Below are 22,155 nucleotides of genomic sequence, written 5' to 3'. Positions count from 1 at the left end.
ACTTATTTCTGTGTAGTTCGGGTTATAATCAGTATAAAATAATTTTATTGAACTAAGATAAAAAAAATATTAAAAAATATATTTTATGACCAACAAATACAAAAAGAAAATCTCCCGATAAAGTAAAGAAATTCGGAAATAGTAACCCTAATTTTCGATTGAAAGTAAATAGAAATTAATAACTAGGAAAGGAAGTAACATAGTTATGAATTCAAAATACTTTAATGTTATGGCATTTCTTATAGCAAGACTGACTAATACGCCATAAATTGTTAATCCTTAAAAAGCATGGATGAAAACGCTATTGCTTATTAATTTACGGTTTTGTTTTAAAACATTGAAAAATAACAAAAATTGCTAAAATGAAAAATAAATAAAATAGCAGCAAATTTCAGAGAATGTGTCGAGTGTATTTTTTCACTTTATTTACCAAACATAGTGCCGTTCGAGCAAATAAATACATAACAAGAGCAATTTATGTATATTCTTGCATTGGTGATTTTAGATATTTTCATGAGTTCTTGACACTGATTGCGAACAAGAAAATTTTTCTAATTTTTTTTTAATGATTAACAAAATTCTTTAATTAGAGTTAAAAAATTAGTAGCAAAATGTTTTCGTTTATAGTCAGTTCCTCAGAAGTATGGGCACATAATAATTGTTGAGATTATTTAATTAATTAATAATGCCAGTTAATTAGTCAATTTAACTAGTTGACTAACCTTGCACTTTAAAAAAAGTTCGCGCTAAAGCAGAAAAACTATCAACTGCGCATTATCTTTAAACTTTATTATTTTTATATTTTCTGATTAAGTTTAAAAAATTAAAGTTACCGTTTATTTAATTGAGCCAGTTAATTAGTCAATTCAGCTAGTTAACTGAGCTAGCACTTTAAAAAATTAAAGTTCTAGCTAAAACGGATAACTATCAACTACGCACTATCTTTAAACATTAAGTAGAAGAAATAAAAGTACTAATTAAAAAATTGTAGTAATTAATTAAGCTAGTTAATTACTCAATTTTACCAGATATTTAAACTAGCACTTTAAAAAAATTAAAGTTTACGCAAAAACAGAAAGCTATCAACTGCGCATTATCTTTAAACTTGCACTGTATTTCATTTTGACACTTTTTTTAAAACATTGTCCTTTTAATTGCCTTTCTTCTTTGCACTTTTATGAATATCCTCAGGATTTCTTAATCAGCAAAATAACAGTAGATCAAGATGCTCAAAACAGTGAATCACGGTATAAGTAGAAGGGAAAAAAAATATTGGAAGGTGGAATTGGTAGACGCTGATAACGGTTGTAAAGCCATTAAATAAGAAAAAAGCTGTAAAGACCCTAAAAAAAATAACGGATTAACGGCCTACAGAAGATGGAGGTATTGTGACTCCAGTTGATCACCTTGAATATTGACCTTTACCTCCTGTTGTACCTTTGTCTCAGTTAAAGAAAAGGAATCAAAGAAACCCTCATAATTTGATGTTTTCATTCTTTTGTAACTGTCTTTAGAGGTTTTAGTCATTAGCATTTTTATATGCTTTTTTAACGACTTTACTTGAAAAGATTCTCCCAATATAAAATTTTCGTGACAAAGAAGCAGAATATTCCTTGTTTAAAAATCTATAACGCGTAATTTACTAATCGGGTAATGTGGGGAAAAGTGTGTAAATTGCTAGTTGTGGACATTGATGATTAAAAATCCATTACACTCAAGGGCACTTATGTATAGAGTATTCGACCGCTTCATTCAGCTTTTGTTTGCTCTTTACAAAACAACTAGTGAAAATGCTTATACACATAAGAACGGAGCTAAATTTCAAAAGGAAATCAGAGAAGAAGGAAATTTTTAAAAACATAGGATCAGATTTTCGGAAGATCAGACAGTCACAGATCACATATTCAGAAGATCTGAGTTTTAAAAATAAATCAGAAACGAAATAAAATATTCCTTGTTTAAAAACCTATGATGCGTAATTTACTAAACGAGTAAAAAAAGGTGTGAATTGCTGGTTGTGAATTACCATTAAAACTCCTTAACAGTCAAGGGCACTTATAGAGTTTTCGACAGCTTCATCCAGCTTTTATTTGTTTTCTGCAAAATAACTAGTGAAAATTCTTAGACTCATAAGAAAAGAGTTAGTTTTCAAAAAGAAATAAGAGAAGAAACAGGGCTTACAGTGATTTATCAGCAAATAATAATCCACTAGGAACCAGCACTTTTAAAAAAAAAAAAAGATAAGGAATGGTTTAAAAAAATATAAGGAAATTAAGAGATAGTTTCAATTTTATATTGGAAAAACAAGGCATTCGTATTGTTCAAAGAGAAAAAAAAAAGAAAGATATATATAATGCGTTGTTTCCTTAATGGAAAAGATGGAAGAGAAAAAAAAAAAAGAATTGTGTCCTAATAATTTCTCCCTATGAATTGTGCAAAGATGTAGAAAACTATATAGTTTATAACTGCCCTCATAACTGATGAATATTTGCACATAAGTTATATTTTTAAGCGAAATATCTTCATTCACGAAATGAATTGTCTTCACGTTTTTTACCCATGCAACTGTATCTTCGCTTTCAATCCTTATACCATTGCGTGTCCAAGTTTTGTGAACCAGTAAAACATTATGTACTAACCAGTATACTTTACAATCCGAAATTTTTTTCGACTATTATTAAATAAAATAATAATAAATATTTCCTAAAATTTATTTTTTGCATCAAATTATGAATTCTATAATTGTATGCAAAAAAATTTCTAAAAAATCACTTAAAAAGTTCTCGAGATATGGTGAAATACGCAAAAAATAAAACTTGAATTATGAGGTTTAAACTTTGGATCGCTCTCCTGGCTAAACTATGGGGAACCTATTTCCAAAGTTGCGGCCACCTTGGAGGTCGAAAATCCGAATTCGTATAAAAAGAGGTATGTTTATTCAGAAAAATCAAGTTTTTCTGTCGGAGTTCGTAACTTAAAATATCCTCTGCACCAATTAATTAGTATATTTGAGGTCACTCCCTTGAAGCATAAATACTTAGCTCGGACCCTGCAATACGTATAACTTATATTCTCAGATGGATCACCGGTAGCTGCATTGTAATCAGTCATAACTCAAGTAGCTGGGCGTGATAACCATCATCATTTACTCCAACCTATTGAGCTCTTTCAGGTAAATCTAAATCATCTACTGATGGGTGGTGTGTCCTTGTTGTAAATTGCTAGGGACATTCTGAAAATAGTCAGAAAAAAAACAGCATTTTTTGATGTTTCGAAAATAATAGTCGTCCTTGAAACAGGAAAAAAAAACTCTTTTCAAAATTTGTGAGAACAACGAACCATTAAAAAAATATTAGTGACTTCTAACCCAGGGCTAAAGAGAATAGAAGGGCTAGTTCATTCCGCTCTTAGAGCTGAAGCTACGATTTCTCTCCTCATGACGTCACTGTATACACAGATTTCGGAGATCGCTAGCGAAGATATTATGATAACTTTGCATCTTTCTCTCTGTAAAAATAAGTTAGACTTTTTCTGGTTATTAGATTTCAAACTTTACATAAATAACACATTATTTCCGTTCATAAACATAGTTCAAAAGAACTTTCTTGGCCATTGTATTTAAAAAATACCATTTTAAATGTATAAAAATATTTTACTAGTTGGCGAAAATGACACTATAAATACTTTATTTTAAAAAGTTCAGTTTTAACTTTAATTATTAAGAAAAGCATATATCGACACTTTTTTTATCGACATAATCTTTGATAACTGTAAGTTGGGTTAAATTTAGAATCCTGATTTTAAAATATTCCGTTTGATAGCAATTTGTTCATACTTCAGAAAACATCAACCTTAAACGCTAATTACTGAAACAAAATAATAACTTAGGTTCATAATGATATTTGAAATTTTACAATTGCTTATGGATATTTAAATTTAAGATAATATAATTTATAGATATTTAGAATAACTACATTAAAAAATATGTTATGAAATTAGGAGAATTTTAACTATATACTATATATTTTATTTATACTTTTTATTTACGCTTTAATTTTCTTTGACTTTATCCATTTTTAATATTTTTGCCTGCATTTCTTGTTAAAGTAACGATGCGGTTTTTATTAAAATGGTGAATTTTTATAAAAGTTCTTAGCAATCGAATAAACGTATTTTGCTGTTTTATATTAACTGTGTCATTTCGTTTGCAATTCGTTGAATCCATTCTTTACATAGTTGTTCATTTACTTTAGGGAACACGTGGAAAATTATATTTTTTCCTTTTGTGTTTCTATCAGAATTTTTGCAAATTGTAATCGCGCAAACTGGCATTTCATTAATAGTTTTAAATTTTTGCAAATTCACTGCAATAAACTGAGGAAAATCATTTTATAAAAGAACAAATGTCTTGGAATATGTCACAAAAAGGAATGTCCCAATGTTAGTTAGAGCTAGTTAGACCGAACGCTCCGTTCTTGAAGTAAAAGTGCAAGCTTCGAGCCACAGTGACGTCATTGGAGAAAATCGGAGGTTTGGCGCTGTGAAAGATACGAGTTTCTTCAAACGAGTGATCAGCCCTTCTATTCTCTTTAGCTTACCAATCTAAAGCTTACTCTATATTCTTACCAATCTAAGTTTTTTTTTTTTTTTTTTTAAAAAAATTCCTTTTTTTTTTTTTAAGACAGAGTCTTGCTCTGTNATAAGGCTGTCAAACACTGTGCTTTTTTCATGTAGTGGTAGACAATGAAAGACTATAGTTTCAAAAGTTTGGTAATTTTGCCCACGAGATAACTGTGGTGAAGTCACTTTTCATGAGAACTTATGAATTATTTGCATATGGTGGTGTGCAAAACCAAATTTACAAAGCAGTCATAGTTTAAAAATGTAGCATTTGTGTAAAAACTGTAATTCTGTTTCTGTAAAAACTGTAGCAATTCTGTGAAAAATTTGGAATATAAAAATATTTTGACTTCCTCGGAGAAAGTCAAAATATTTTTGCATTCCTGTGGAGGAGAATGGAAACTTCTTTTAAACATTTCTTTCTCGGTATATAACTTAGCTGGGGGCTTAGTTGAAACCCTTAGTGGGACAGAAAAATGTGAACCAAATAAATTAATCTGTTTTATTTTTATATTTTCCATCTTTAAATTAGTTTATTTCATTTGATTTCGTGTTGATGAATAAATATTAACTTAATCCTTATTACTTTACTAAATGACTTTCAGATATTACATGTATTGTACGCAATGAAACTTGCATAAGTGTGGAAATATTGAGTTATGTCTTGGAAAAAAACTTCTACATCCGTTTTTTTTTTATAGCCATAGACAGAATTTTTAGTACAAAAGATTTAATTGATAGTGTTAACTGTACATTCGCAGAGATGCCAACTTTCTTCGCTTTACAAAATAGTATTTTCTAGTGGCAACGAAATTTGAGATATATTAAGACAGTATACTAAGCTTTTTCGCCAAATCTTTTCTTAGCTTTGTTTATCACCCAAATTTTTACACTTTAATAGCTTTTACACGTTGTAAAAAAAATTCAGATTTTTAATATTTTTTGTGCAGCTCAATGCCGAAAATAGTGGTAACTATTCATACCAAAGTGGTATAAATAAATAAGTGGTTGGGTAAAAGCTCATTGCGGGACTAGATGCAATGAGGAGGCGGATCATGCAGCCAAACAGGCCATCAGCATCGGTCAGGTCAATATTGAGGTCCCGAGTACAACCGCCCAGATCAAAACCTTTTTAAAAGCTCATATGAAACAGTAGAAATTAGAGTGGCAGAGTTCTGATAGAGGCCGGCAGACGTTTACATTTCTCAAGGACCCTTCGATAAAAAGCCTACAGGCTGACTTCTATCTAAATCAATTTTTAACTGGCCGCGGGGTGTTTGGGGTACACCAACACAGGTTATTTAACAAAACTCCTAACTGTAATTATTGCCAAATTGAACAGACAATAGACCACCTAGTATTTGACTGCTCCCACTTCCAGACACTCCGTGGAGATCAGTTTGAAGGTAAAAAACCAACACCAGTGTTACGCAGAATTGGCCTGCAGGAATAAAATCAAAACAATAATCAAAACCACGCTTGAAGAGGTACAGGCAAATATAATCACCTAGCATCAGAACCTGCCTGCTCCAGACATTTAATCACTTGTCTTGTCCACTTAGGTTTACCAATTTCTCATTTTATTCGGGTGTCTCACTGTTTTTATCACCTTTTATCCTGCTGAATTTTAATTGTTTACTCAGTTTTTGTTTTGATGTTGTGATTGCTTTAACTCGACTTTTGTACTTGTTATCAGAGTTTCTCATAGCATTATATTTATTGTATGCTTCAAGAATATTGCTGTGCATATTTAATATTAAATATGAACATTTCCTATTAAATGTAAATTACCCAGTGTTATTTTGAGATGAAGTTAGTTTTTCTTCTCACTGTTATCCTTTTCTTCTTTTTACAGTATGATTGGTACAACGCCAGTTTTAGCTACTGCTCCAATGCCAACTTGTACCATGAAAATATTTGTTGGCGATCCAGACGAAGCCATTGTGGCAGAAAATGTCAAAATTGGCGATCTACTGAGTCTTTCCATAAGTATTGATTTTCAAGGTAAATTATAGAATTAAGTAATCTTCAGTTTTTTTTATGTCGAAAATATTTATACTTCTGCAGTTACTTCTAAGGTGACTAAAAATGCAAAAAAGTGTTGACTAGTAATATTCAAATTAAATTAAAAAATATTGAAATTATCGACTTTCATTTCTTTAAAGTTTACTAATGAAAGTAAGTACTAAGGATGTTTTTGTTTTAAATATGAATAAACTTTGCAATGTAAGCCATACGAGTTGTTACGATTGGAAAATTATAGAGAAGATAAATAAAAAAGAAATGAGTTTGTTCCATTTTTTGCATTTTTACATGCCCGTGGCATTCCTGTATTTGTTTAAATTTGTCCGTAAATATGCCCACACAAGGCAGTCAATAGGTTTTATCGAAGTTGTATTTAATGGTGGAAAAAAGATTTCTAAATTAATTTGTTAAGTCGATAAAAAAAATTTTAATCATAAAATTTACTACCACTATAAATGTTCCTATAAATAAATCAAGAAAACTCCCAAAATTTGAAAGTTCGACATCAAAAGTAAAGTTTTCTCTATCATTTTTCTCAAAAAATTAATATAAGTTCCGGGTGAAAATCTAAGAATATATATTATGTCAGGAATTATTTCCGGTATTGAACGTTTGATACAAAACCTTTTATTTAACAAATTTATTGTTGCGCTAAAGTCAAAGTAGAGTATTGTTCACCAATAGACCTTATCTTTTTTATTATTGCAGATGTGTACGGCATTAAAGTTACCAATTGCCTTGTGAGAGACGGACTCAACTGGGGTGAACAACCCCTCATCAATAACGAAGGGTAAATATCTGTTTTTCATAGCACACTGAACAATAGCGAAGCTGATAGACTATTCTTTTTAAGTAATTGAGTATAAAAGAAAAATTACAATAATCACGAGCGTAAAAAATTGGACATGGAGAGCTACTGGGTTTTTTCTCAAGGGCAGCCACCAAAAAAAATCGAACGTTTTTCATTTCCCTCATTGTTTAATTAAACTTAGTGAAAGTGATTCGATTGTGTTATCTCATGAAAGGAATAATAAGACACATTCCTTCGATTTTGGAATTTTTCTTGAGCTATAATTATTTTGAAGCGATTGGTTCAGAGAAAAAATCCTCAGAGTTATTTTGAAAAATAAACGAACATTTTCTTTCAATTACTTAATTCCCATATTATTTGAGAAAACAAAAGATGCATGTATTTTAGCTTTACTAATATTTTTTTTGTATTTATATAAAAGCTATTTTTATATTACAGAATATAAAAATAATTAATAATAACATGAAACTTAATGGTTTTTGTACTGATATATGAATAAGGGGAATGAGTTTTTCAGTTGCTTAAAACTCAGAATTCAATTTTATCAGCTTAGGTATTTTAATAGAAATAATTGTTACCGCAAATTTATTTGCTTTTGTCGTGGGGCAAATATTAAACGCATGTTGTTCAACAGTGTGATACAGGAAAATGTCAACATGGTCACTATCAAACTAGATTTTTCTTTTTCTTTTACGAGACTCTTAAAGGCGGCAATGTTACGTACTTAGTTGATTTTCTCATTTAGCATTTTTAATATCGATTTATAATTTCATTTTCATTTTCTTTCAAACTTTGCTAAAAATAACTTCGTTGCAAAAACACAAAGGCTTTCTAAACAAATAAACTGCTTAGTTTACTTACAATAATTTTAAAAAATTTGACAGAAGTATCAAGCATGATTTTTAAATCTGGTTACACGACAATAACTTAGACATACTACGCATAAAATAAAATTTTAATGCTTATTCAAATAGCAAAACTTAACTTTCAAAAGAGAATAAAAACATCATATTTACAAATGTTTAAAGTCATAACATTTTGCTTTAATCCTTTGTTCTCTGAGTAATATTTGAACTAATATTAGCACCAAATCAGTTAAATACACTATGCAGTATTTTCATGTAATTTTTTAAAGTTCTTAAAGTAATGAACTTAAACACAAACATACAGAGTGCCATGTACGAATGCCTATATGAATTATTTATCTAAGTCCCAGCTTAACGACTGGCTTTAACTCATTCATATGTGTGAGTTATGTATAATATTCTATCGTGCAATTCAAAAAACAACATGCTTCACGATTTATTCCAAGAAAAGTGGCTTGACAATTTTTTTCCTTCTATTGCTAATGCTGTGAACGCTAAAATAGAATTTTAAAAACCCGATGTGACAAAATTTATTTGTAATATGTAAAATAGATAATATGTTTACAATTTGTAATATGCATAGAGAGGGGAGAGCTTAATATTAGCAGGATGCCAAATGTATAAAAATCTCAATTTTGAAATTTCTGTCGCCTACTTTGATTTTTCAATTGCACGGCAGTATTGTTGAAGAACATTTGATTTGAGTACGCATGGATACAGTGATTAATAACTAATAAAGTATAAAAAAATATCAATTTTAGAGTAATTACTGTTGATGGCGCCTCAGAGGCGACATCGGAGTGCAAAGGGTTAAAGCGTGTCACAAAATTTTCTGCTGTTAACCGCAATTCGCCTAAGGGTGTTTCTATTCCATTCGCTGAACAAGGTTACTCTTTAGAATGCTCGGATGAGGTCACTATACCGCGAGCGAAGCTTTACATGCCAAAGTTTCTTTTACTTAAGTAATTTAAAACTTAAAGTATAGAAAAAGTGAATTCAGGTAGGCCTAGCGTAAATCATGAAGTTTTGAATGCTGAATTTTTTGTTTCTTCGAAATATCAAAATGCAAAGAAAATATGGCACGTTTACTCAGAATCACGCGGTGTGAAAGTGATCCTCTGATAATTTGTTTGAATTTTGATATTCTGAAAGCATTTTTTCTACATTCAAAAAATATCTCAAGCTTACTTGAACACACTTTTCTCTAAATTTTTAACCACCAATCAAAGGGAAACAGAATGAAAAGTTTCACCTGCGTTTTAGCGTCTTCTGATAAGGATAAGAATTAAATCTTGTCTCCAAGACATAAAAAACAGAAAAATCCATTGAATTCAAATCGTTTCCAATAGGTGGCAATTCTCTTTTTATGTATATAACCGTAGCTGTACAGCCGACCCAATTTTTGAGTTTACAACTACCAATGTTCAACTCCGTAGCCTTTTAATTTTGAACCCAAACTGGAAGACAAGGGAACTCCTGGATCAAGTATTAGGAGAAATTTTACCTTCGTGGAGGACGGAACTAACCCGCATTTGCGTTACATGGAGAGGAAGACCACAAAACCTCCCACGGTTAGCCTGACGGCAAAGGGACTCTGACCCATGATCCGTCCACCACTGAGGATATTTCACGTCAGCACTGTGGTCGGTGACAGCCGAATGCGGATTCGTATCAACCAGACATCGGTGGGATTCGAACCCGGTTCACCTCATTGGAAGGCGAGCGCTTTATCCCCTGAGCCATTGGGGCTCTAGGTGGCAATTCTTGTGTTTTAAGACAATAAGAAAATTTACCATGCTTCATTCTTGAGTGCTCTTAGCTCCGCGTGATGTAGCAAAATCTTCTTATTAGGCCCATTTTTAGTATTTAAATAACTTTTATGATCAAGAAAGTACAATAACAACAGGACGTGGAGGATTCCACCTACTCAAGAGTGGTACCAACAAAAACCTCCTGGGGCTGCCATAGAGCTAGAGGGCGATAGAAAACTACAGACAATCATTACCAGATTCAACAGTAGACATACTCGTACACTTTTATGCGTGCAAAAACAAAAGGAGTTTCCTATGTGCTTCAAGTGTAATTCACATCAATCTACTACAGACCATTTGCTCTTCTGTTCATAACTGGAGAAGAGTGATCTCTTTGAAAATCATGTGCTGGTTCATGGCTTTCTGTGGGTGAACGGTTTTCTTGGCTTGATCTAGCTAAGGACTGGACCAAGTGGAATAAGAGGCTACAGAAAGTTCAATATCTGCCTGATTGAGTTTGCGATGTGTTATAGAAAAACCACAACCAACCATTTCTTGTTACTCTGTAGTTTTTAAAAACTAAATATTTCATTAAATATCAGTTGCTTAACAAAAGTTTTGCAGATGCTTGCATTAATTTAAAAGTGAGAAAAAATACTTAAAAATCACGAATTTTCGCTTGGTTAAATATACTTCATTGGTACATTTCATATCTACTTATGCTTCGTTTCTTTACTATTAACTTTTGCTCTCAACCGTTATGCAAATTGTTGTTAAAACTTAACTTGATCTAGGAATTGCATGTTTAATATATGAGTAGGTTTGATATTTGAAATTATATGTTTTATCTGGTTATTCTAACTTCAGCATAATAAAGTAAACAAGCAATATCTGTCATGTCTACGGATGAATAACTCGAAAAAGGCAGTAAAATATTTTTGTTGATTTTAGGTGTCCAGTAGACGAAGACATAATGGGGCCGCTTGAATATATAAATAATAAAACAACGGCCCGTGTTGGCTTCCAAGCTCATAAATTTCCATACACTTCCTCTGTATATTATCAGTGCAACGTGAAGATGTGTCTGAAAAACGCTGGAGGATGTGAAGATGTTGTAAGTTTTATTTTCTTCTTTTCACAATACATTTATTTATTGTTATTTCTTTAGTTGTTTGGTCACAACTTAAAAAGCATTTTTAAAACGTGTTTTAAGTTTCAGATGATTTATTTTCTAAGTTTTTATGTCAATCAAACAGTTTTTCAAGGTTTCCTAAGCATGAATAACTCGGATTAAGTCTAAAACAAGTTATTGATATTATTACACGTTATTGTTAAAAAATTGTTATTCCAGAGTTGCCAACTTTTTCGGAACAGCACATAAATATTTTCGAGTGGTAGTCTTTGAATGTACGATTTTTGGTTCAGTTTTTTTTTTGGTTTTTGTTCTTCTTTTTATCTTTTTATTCATGATTAAAGCTGCTACGAGACTAAGTGTAACATAATGGAGAAGTAAAAGGCCCCACGGGGAGTAAAGGCCTCGGGCAACCAAATGACTATGATTATAACCACAGTTGTGTTGAGCCTTTGAAAATTTTTGCAAAATTAACCGAAAAACTACAGATTTTAGTTAATAGATTTCTATCGCTTCTTTAAATATTTTGCAGAATCTGAAGCAGTCGACATCTCTGTTATTCTGTTGTTGTTATTTTATTATTTTTATTATTTTATTATTATTATTATTATTATTTTATTATTATTTTATTATTATTATTATATTATTATTATTTTATTATTATTATTATTTTATTATTATTATTATTTTATTGCTATTTTTAATGTTTCCAGTTGGACACAATTATTCAGGGTCTTTTTTTTCGCGTTCGCTTTATTTTTCAACGAATCAAGAAATCTCATATGGATTTTTGAATCGGAAAGAAAGAAAGGAAAGTCGTTGATATTCAATCAGAAATTTATTGCAGCAAACAGTGAAAAATGCATTATCAATGTGGAATGCGTAGATGGAAGTCTACAATTGGGGACAAGACCCAGACCTAGACCTAGCACATATTTCGGACATTTACCAAAGGTCTAGTCATACTAGGTTTAGTTAAGTGCCATTGCCCGGTATACATTTGCCACCCTACACTGATGTTTTTTAAGGTTCAGTGCCACTGCCCGGTATACCCTACACTGATGTTTTTTAAGGTCAAGTGCCACTGCCAGGGATTCATTTGCCCGGTATACCCTACACTGATATATTTTTAAGCTCAAGTGCCATTGCCCGGTATATATTTGCCCGATACTCCAAACACTGATGTTTCTTCTAATCTATCATCAGTAAGTATAAAAATATCGAATGATTGTAATTATATCCACGAATAAATTAATATAAAATCGGATGACGCTTTGAATTTGTCATTTTTGAAGGACATTTTGACGAATCGGAGATGTATTTTATACTTTGTTTGTCGGTTTCTCATTTACCTAGAAAATGTGTGAAATATGAATCATTTCATACTTTGCCGGCTAATTTTAGGCATTCTATACAATGCCGGATTTCATACTTTGCCGGTAACATATATAATTTAACAAATGTAATAAAGGTTATGACGTAACAATGTATGCGAAAAAAAAATTTGCGAAAATTTGAAAACATTATTCCCAGCATTTCGAATGTTTTTTCATTGGCTATTCTGGCATTCAATCTCACTTGCATAGAGTGCCATGAATGCAACGAAAGAACATTAACACGTGATGCTGTTTCGTTACAGTCATGATATTTTATATCTCAAACAGCCACCCATCTGCGATGGAGGTTACAACATTCGCCGAAGAAGAAGGAGAAGCAGCGACCAATTAGAAGAAAATGGCAACCTTCTTGCTTTGAGACAAGAAGAAATTCACGCAAGAGATAGGAGCGTAGAAGTCTTTTCTGGTCTTTACGTTAGTGAAGTGGATGAACAACAATCCAGTGGTGAGATCCGTTAATAATTACTTATTCCATCCGTTAATAATTTCTATTTAAATATTTATTTGCTTGTAAAATGCAATTCTTGATTAACTGAAATATGGTTTTTCGAAGCTCTTTGGACAAAGAAAAAAAAATGCACAGTCTAAATGCCGTGTGCACTTAAAGCAAAGCTATAATTTTGAACTATATACATCTTGCCGTGAAGAATTATCTGGGATTTAGAACGGACAAATAACTTAAACTAGTGGGTTGCGCTCCCTGGTCGCTAATGCTCGCCAACCGCCGAAAACTGCTACGCAATCTTAAATGGTTTGCTTCGCAAACCATCAAGATTGCGTACATTGCAAATGCACAAAATTCTAAGAATTCAAAACAATCATTCAAATCCATATTAAAACTTTTTTTAAAAAAGAAAAATTACATCTTTTTAGTAAATACTAAGTCATTTAAATAAATTTGAATTCAAATAAATGACATGTAATTCGTTAAACCTATTAGAAATGTGCTATAGTATAAAATCTTAAAGCGTAACAACACGACTAAGACTAATTTTTCAATGAATGACAATAATAAAACAAATAAATTCGTGATATAAATCAAAAATCGTCAAATAAATTCGTAATATATAAATTCATGAAAAAAAGCGCTTTCGACAAAATACTAAAATAGAGATCGATCGACAAAGACTACTCACTTCTGCCTAACTTAATAGTTTGAGATTGCCGCAGCTGATAGGGTGAATTTCGGAAGAGATCACGTTTGGTGAGAATGCTCCCTCTGTTTATTTCCGTTTCCCTTCTTAAAAGCGCTATATGTTGAGCCACCTCAGCTAGATTTGGCATGTGACATTTTTAGCGGCAATCATTGGTCGATTTTCTAGCGTTGCCATTCGGGGAGTTGAAATGAGGCTTTTTTTGTCGCTGTGTAAGAGAAATATATATATGGATATTTTAAAAGTTAATATACTTTATTAAAAATCTCCAATTTGGCGACATATTTCCACCTAGATGAAAATTATCAGACTACTGCCTTATTCTCAGTTTTCGTAAATTTTTGTGAGCCCACTTAATGCAGCATTTGGAAAAGATTTTTAATATTAAAAAATTAGACCACGAGCTCTTTTTATCTCTATATCTTCTCTATATTGACGTTTTACTCCATTTTCAGAATAAGCACAGACAGCGCCGGTTATAAATATGCTAAACTTGACCTAACAGCCATGAGTAACTGTTACAAACTCACAGCAGTTATGAAAACAGCATATGATTCGCACAAAAAAGCATCTTTTATATAACTACGGAGCCTTCGGAAAACAGCGTCTTAAACGGCAATATTTCAGTTTCGGAACATGTTTCTTTTTTAAAATGATAATGACCGGTTACTTTGGCTATTTCAATGTTAACATTAATTTTGGATAAGCAAGGCATTTATATACACAAAATTATTTCATTAATAATAAATCTATATTTGGTTTTGAAGTCTTATCGTTGTTATATTAGAATGCCTACCGTTAAAGAAAGTCTCTTACAAAAATATCTTTTAGTGGTTCAGTTAATCGCCAGTTCTTTATAAAAACTAATTCCTATTTCTCAATATCGGACTCAAAGACGGTATTGTATTTAAGGGGACACTTCAGGTTCNTAATAGTTGAATTATTAATTATAAAACAATGGAACAGAAGGATTATAAAACAATTTGCTTATATTTTAATGGGAAAACTGAGGGTGATCAGCCTGAATAAGAATTTGGCGGGTCGCACAATATGTGCTGGCGGGCCAGATGCGGCCCGCGGGCCGCCAGTTGGACAGCCCTGACCTAGATGAAAATTATCAGATTACTGCCTTATTCTCAATTTTTGCGAGCCCACATAATGCAGCATTTGGAGTAAGATTTTTAATATTAAAAAATTAGACCACGAGCTCTTTTTATCTCTATATCTTCTCTATATAGACGTTTTCCGCCATTTTGAGACTAAGCATAGACAGCGCTGGTTATAGATATGCTAAACTTGATCCAACAGCCATGATTTACTGTTGCAAACTCATAGCAGTTATGAAAACAGCATACGATTCGCGCAAAAAATCATCTTTTATATGACTTCGGAGCCTTCGGAAAACAACGCCTTAAACGGCAATACTTTAGTTTCGGAACATGTTTCGTTTTTAAAATGATAATGGTTACTTTGGTTATTTCAATGTTAACATTAATTTTGGATAAGCAAGGCATTTATATACACAAAAATACTTCATTAATAATTTATCTATATTTGGTTTTGAAGTCTTATCGTTGTTATATCAGAATGCCTACCGTTAAAGAAAATCTCTTACAAAATTATCTTTTAGTGGTTTCAGTTAATCGCCAGTTCTTTATAAAAACTAATTCCTATTTCTCAATATCGGATTCGGAGAAGGTATTGTATTTAACAGCTACCAATAGTTTGCTGATCTCAAAGAACTTATCCAACGATAATAATGCATGGGATGGGATAGGGGCCGCTGCCCTCGCCCTGTTCATAAAACACGATCAGATCAGAAGGTATCGTATCTTAAAAACTAAGCAAGTCAAAAATCTTAGAAAAGCATCGCATTTGGAATAAAGGTCACGTAAAATTTCGTGACCAGTAGATGACTTGTATATTAAGCCTAATTCGAAGCTAAATGAAGAAAATAATACTAATTCAATCACATATCTGATACCACTTTTTCAACAAAGATGCTCTCTTTTTTGATAAAAAAAAATGTAAGTCCGGTAAATAAGCCATGTTAACCCTTTGCACTCGGAGGTCCCATCAACAGTCACCACTTTAAAATTTAGAAATTTTATACTTTAATTAGTATCCACTTTATTTTAAGAATTTTAAAATTTTATAACAATAGTATATTGTGTATTTTAGATGCTATAGTGCTGATATTAAATCAAACAGCATTTTAAAATACTCTGAGTGCAAAGGGTTAACATCAACATGAATTCTACCTTAGACGTTATAGTACTTACTTATCAGCAACTGTGGTCATAGTATAGGAGCCTTACTGTGGTCAAATTAGAGCTGACGTAATGACAGCCAGAAAGACTAATTATACTGGATAACTGTAATTTCATTCTCTTGGATCAGTGACTTGTTTTCGACTAACTTTCGACCACTGCACAAAAAACAAAAACAAAATTTCTCTACAACATTAACTTTTGAACTACAATCCCAGGCGTACCAGAACTTGTCTAGACAAGCATGCAACTGTGATTAATTGCGTACTGCTTAATTTACCCTGAAGCAATTGGAAAATATTTAAGTTAGTCATTGATCATACGAAGCAATGATGCATCAATGATCTATCCCTCGGTTAGGGAGAATTTTTTTTTCTTTTTTAATTTTCTAAGTTTCAGGGCTGCTAATTTTTGGATGAATCACTTGCACTGGCGATGCGAAAGAGAAAATTGGTCTAATCATCGAAACATAAACCAATCGTTTCACCTGAGCTGTTTGTAACCCGGAAAAGAGAAAGCAAGAACTGGTAGTTCATACCTGCCTTGTTTTCGAGAAGAGTTAAAAATCCTTTACTGCCAGTTCGTGTTTTTTAGTTTTAATATACAATACATACACAACTATTTGTGATCTGGGGAAAAGAAATTAGTAATGCATGGCTTATAATTAAAAATGTAAAAGCTTTTTCATGTTACTGTTTCAAAAATCTTAAAATGAAATAGTTTTGGCACCAGTTTCTTCTCTTTTTTGGGAAACAAACAGCCCTGTTTTTTTTCTTTCTTTTTTTTTCTTTTTTATTTATTGATTTGGAGGAGGGGAGAGCTTGAAGTTTATTTATAGCTACAGTTGATTTTTCTTTACTTAGCGATGTCTACTCTTATACTACACGGGGGACCCATTATTGGGTCTGATACCATTAGTACAAAGGTACTTTACCCATTATTATACGGGACCCATAATTGGGTCCGGAAAGTAATATAGTTTCGGCGCTTTAAATAATCGTTAGTCTTATAAACCAATCTATTTTTTTCGATCGATCCGGCATTGAAAGGTGTTGCTAACGATGGTAAATACATTATTGATTAAAAAAAAAACCTTGATAACAAATATCAAATGCACCGAAACGAGATTACTTTCCCGTACCCCTAATATATTTGTTGAAATATTTTAGAAATAGTTTTGGGAAAGATCATTGTAATATAATTTTTTAAATTAAATATAAAATCAAACAATTTACTGCAATGTTTAAAATTGTAATGGAATTTCAATTAAGTAGTAGAATTACGATTAAGACAAGAAAAATACATTAGTTTCGTTTGCACTTATTAAAGTCACTGAATTATTATCAGATGAGTAATAATTTTTTTTTCAGTATACTTTTTTTTAAAAATATTTATATGTCGTGACAGTCAAAAATACTTTTAATCAAATATATTTACCTCTTCCCTCGAGCTCTCTTCGAAATCACGGGATGAGCTTTCGTCTCCTATTTCTCGTGTCCGTGATATTTTCGGGCTATAACCGGGCTAGAATTAAATCTACCCATTTCTTTTGTGTCTTTTAAAATTTTTTTTATACCTTACTTTACACACTAGATGACTGTGGAAGCATACTTTTAATGTAACTGGAGATAGTTAATTTCAAACTGGATGTCAGAACTATCCAAATATATGTATTTGTGATATGTATTTTCTACTCTTAGCTCAGCTACTTATTCTCTTTTTGAATACACGTAGTTTGTGTTCGGTAATGAAATATTTTTAAATATTGTGCACATTATGGAGTTAGAGTTACATGGACATATGAAGTTTTAAATTTGAAGCTAAAAATAAAAAATCCAAAATGAATGCATATATTGTACATACACCTTTTTAATATACTTTTTGGAATAAAGAAAAGGCACTTTTATGACCATTTTCTGGAAAATAATAAGATCGTTAAGGGGTTAAACCAAAAACAAGTTTTAAAATATAAATCTGCCACCACTTTAATTATATGAGAAAAAGCAGCAAAATACCAGCAAATCTACAGTATTATTATAACAGTAGTTAAGACATTCAGTCAACTGTTGTGATGACAAAATATTTCATTAATAGCACAAAGAGTACCTTTATGTTAAAAGTGGTACGACATTTATGCTTAATTCAGAGCTTGAACAGTCCATTAAAAAATAAAAAATATTGTGAATATTCTAATAAAAATGTTTAAAATTTCTTTTATGAGCTTCCAGTTTTATCTTAAAAATACAAGTAATTCAATTTTGATACTAGATGTGTTTATTTGGAAAAACTAAGCATAGTGGTGGACACAAATTTAAAAAAATACATGTTATTTTGTAACTTTTGCTACCAGTTTTAAAATTTTAAGAACCCTGTTTAATTATAATTTTTGCTAGTATCGACTACCTCATTAGTTACGAACTATCGCAATCACAAATATTTCAGAAATGTAAATGTGTAACATCACATTTGTAAAATACTAGACGATATAATCACGAACAGACAAAACTTCAGTTCTGTCAAAGATAGATACCAAACTTTTATTCTCAAATGTAGATATTTAAATTATAAATGTACCGAGGTTGATAAAAAATAAAGGAAACATTTCTATACAAAATCTATGTAAATAATTTTTCTTTTAGAAACATATGTTACGGTGTGTCATCCAAAATCTTTCAAAACATTTACTTCTAAAAGAAAGATTAATTGTATAGAGTTAGTATTGAAGTGTTTTCATTTTGATCAATCCCTGTATGGTATACACAAGTGTTTTGATTTTCCCGGATAAATTTCATGAATGAAACAAGATTTTGTCTTTATCTTCTTGAAAAAAAGAATTTCGAATCGTTCACTTTTAAATAATTCCCTGTTTTCCTTAAATAAAATAGTGGCAGCAGAAGTTTTTAATAGCGTGTTAGTTGGCAGCCTTACTCCCCTCCAGAACTAGAACAAAGGGGCATTTCGTATGCACTTATGAATTATTTTTATGTCGTGGTGAGAATATCACTTTAAATCAAATTTTTAAAACAAATAACCGTACATAAAAACACGAACTTAGCTACCACTAGAATAAATTTTCCCCAAAAGCATAGAAAGTTCACGGTCCTGATAACGTAAATATTTATATTTGAGCCTGACAGCAACTCAAGCTGTTTGTTAAGGTAAAGTGGAAGAGAATAGACATAAATAATCCACTTAGCATAAACTAAGAAGCACTGCAACTTCTTAAGTGCAAGTGCTTTTTTATAAATAAACCAGTTTTCTTTCGGCTGAGCATTAATGGTTAAATGAGTAAATAATATTAAAGACCAGTAATTAATTATTTTCTCTCTCTTCACAGAACTTCCTCTGGAATCGGATTTGAGACATTTAGAAAGTGATGAATTCTGCGTATCGACGAGAAAATTCGCTGCTGGTATTGCTGTTGCTGGAATCCTTCTCATGCTGGCAGTCATGTTCCTGGTAGTGTGTGTTCTCCACAAACGTCGACGTAGGAAAGGTGCTTCATCGGCATCGTCTATTTACTCTGGGCCTTATTCTAATCATGCTTATTCTAGGGACTAGATAATTTAAAATTAGTTCATTTTGAAACATTGTCATAACTGTTAGTTCTTCTTTTACTTTTTTTTTTAACAATGTCTTTCACCTAAGCCATGCTTAATCTCTGGATCAGGGTTTGGCTCTAGCTTATTAAAACTTTAATAGTGATTGTAAATTCAAGATGATGCTAGTTGCAATTGTTTCATAGGATACCGCTATAATGTTTGCAGGGCTGCCAACTGCTCCGCTTTCTACAAAATATTTGATAAATGAAGACTTGAGAAAGATTAGCTAATTTCGCCATCACCTTAAACGGTTCATCACTACATAACTAAAATAAAATTTAGTATGAACCTTCAAATAATTTATATGTAGTCGTCTACAACATCAAAATCAATTAAATCAAATTTACTTAACCAAGAACAACAAATTAAAACATACATTTTGCTACGTTATTATAAGGGTGTTATACAGGAAAGTTGCAAAGTTGTTATACAGGAATATTTTTTTTACGAAATGACAAACAGGTCTGCCAACTTTCTAAGCTTTTTTTACGAAATTACTTTGAGTGGTAACTAAGTTTATCTTTTAATGCATAACTCTTTGGTTTGTAAATTTGATTTAAAGGTATTTTCCACGCCACTGAATGGAAATAATTCTAAAGCTCATAAGAATCGGCTCTTTTTTATAGCTCTCTCGTAATGGAGCTTTTAAAATGTTGGCAAACGAAAATTCTGAAAGCTTTAGAGTTTAATTGTCTATCATTCTATAAAAAATTTTGCAAAAAGCATAGTACTTGGTAGCCCTGAATATATAGTGGTGAGAAATGAATAAAATAATCGAAGTTTATCTCCTTTTAGAGACCTCTAGTATTATTTGTTATTTGAAATATATTTTCGAAAACTATTACACATATTACAATAATTGATGCACGACATTAAAGAGAAGATTTCTTATGGTTTTTATACTCCCATATGTTTGATAAGTTTCTAATATGTAAACATTTAACATTCAGCATTCCATTGTCACCTCAGCGATAGCATCAATAGTCACCATTTTCAAACTTAAAAATTTCGTTACCTCATTATTTTGTGATCATCAGTTGTTTTATAATATTGCATCACATATTTTTAAAAAAATAGTTCTTGCATTAATTAAAATTGCATTTTAAAGTGCATGCAAGTGCAAAAGGTTAATCTGTTATCTTGTTCGCTCCACACATTTCACCAATGTTTCTATCACTATCAATTGTCAGTTCTTTAAGTCACGGTGTCAATTCTTCAACCTCTCACAATTCACAAACCTTGAAGGTTTTAATCTACAGTGCGCAAACAAATAAACGGAGCATATTGAATTATTCTTGATCTGATGATCAGTTCTTTACGTTCTAGGATTCAATCTTAATGGTTCGAGGGCATGACCTCATATATGCTAATCAAATAGCGCAGCTAACTAATTACGAAATTACTTATATTTTAAGTTACGAAATCAGACTTAAAAATATACTTTCTCTGAATAAACATGCCATTTTTTTTTCAGAGAGAGACCAGTTTCGGATTTCTGACCCCACAAAATACCGGGAATCTGGAAATAATTCCACTATAATAAAAATGTCCAATAGTTTCGTCAGAAGAGTGATCTAAAGTTTGGACAAGTTAATATTAATTTTAATTTTTGCGTATTTAGCCATATTTCGCGTACTTTTTAAGTGAATTGAAAAATGTTTGCATCTAATTATAAATTTGTTCAAAATTATTAAATTTAAAAATTTTGAGTTGAAAGATATACAATTTCTTATACAATTTCAGAGAATGTAATTTTACGTGGCAAAATGTAAAATTTAAACAAAATCGAATAAAGAATGTAAAATTACATTATTTAAAATTATGTAAAAAAATTGCAACTCAAAATACTTTTAGCCGTTAAAAATAAAATTAAAAAAAATAATAAATACTTATTAAAATTATTTTTTGCATGAAAATATCTTTGAAATTTTTTTAGCAAATTTTATAATTGAGGGCAAATTTTTTTTCAATTCTTTTAAAAAGTTCTCCGGATATGGCGAAATACGCAAAAAGTAAAATTAACATTGAGCCTTCCAAACTTTGGACTGCTTACTTGACCAAACAATCGTGACCATATTTCCAAGATTGCGGCTACCTTCTATATTTTAGAGGTCAGAAACCCAAACTTGTCGGAAAAAAAGTATGTTTATTTAGTGAAAGTACGTTTTGCGTCTGATTTCGTAATTTAAAATAAAGTCTGCACTAACTAATTAGCATATTTGAGGTCACCTGCTCGAGCCATTAAGATTTGAGTCCTAGATCCGATCATTAGATCAAAAAATTATTCAGACTGGTCCTTTTTTTTCGCACTGTACCCCATAAAAAATTATATCATGGCGATAAGTCCATTGATCCTGATAGCCATGGGATTGAGGATTAATCACATGCCTACAAGCTGAAGACTTAAATGAGCCATCGATGCCTTAAATTTTACTACAGTTTATAAAACACATTAGTGTAGTCTTAGAAATGTATGAAATGAACTTAATTACCTATTAAATGTTTCTTATATACAAAAGGGTCAATT

The 22,155-nt window shown here is 31.3% G+C and overlaps 1 protein-coding gene across 1 annotated transcript in view; it reads left to right on the top strand.

Annotated features, from left to right (window-relative positions):
* Window positions 1-20,903, top strand: part of LOC107438305 (cuticlin-1) — an 84,941-nt gene extending 64,038 nt beyond the window's left edge. The window contains exons 6-10 of the mRNA XM_043046615.2: window positions 6,476-6,624; window positions 7,354-7,435; window positions 11,025-11,187; window positions 12,870-13,047; window positions 19,364-20,903. Of these exons, the coding sequence (XP_042902549.1) occupies window positions 6,476-6,624; window positions 7,354-7,435; window positions 11,025-11,187; window positions 12,870-13,047; window positions 19,364-19,587 (796 nt within the window). The 3' untranslated portion in view covers window positions 19,588-20,903. The remainder of the gene's footprint in view (window positions 1-6,475; window positions 6,625-7,353; window positions 7,436-11,024; window positions 11,188-12,869; window positions 13,048-19,363) is intronic.
* Window positions 20,904-22,155: the final 1,252 nt, after the last annotated feature.

This window comes from Parasteatoda tepidariorum, chromosome 1 (genome assembly GCF_043381705.1).
Source record: "Parasteatoda tepidariorum isolate YZ-2023 chromosome 1, CAS_Ptep_4.0, whole genome shotgun sequence".
NCBI lineage: Eukaryota > Metazoa > Arthropoda > Arachnida > Araneae > Theridiidae > Parasteatoda > Parasteatoda tepidariorum.
Note: the sequence above shows the minus strand (reverse complement) of the source record. Positions and strands in the feature narration are given on the sequence as shown.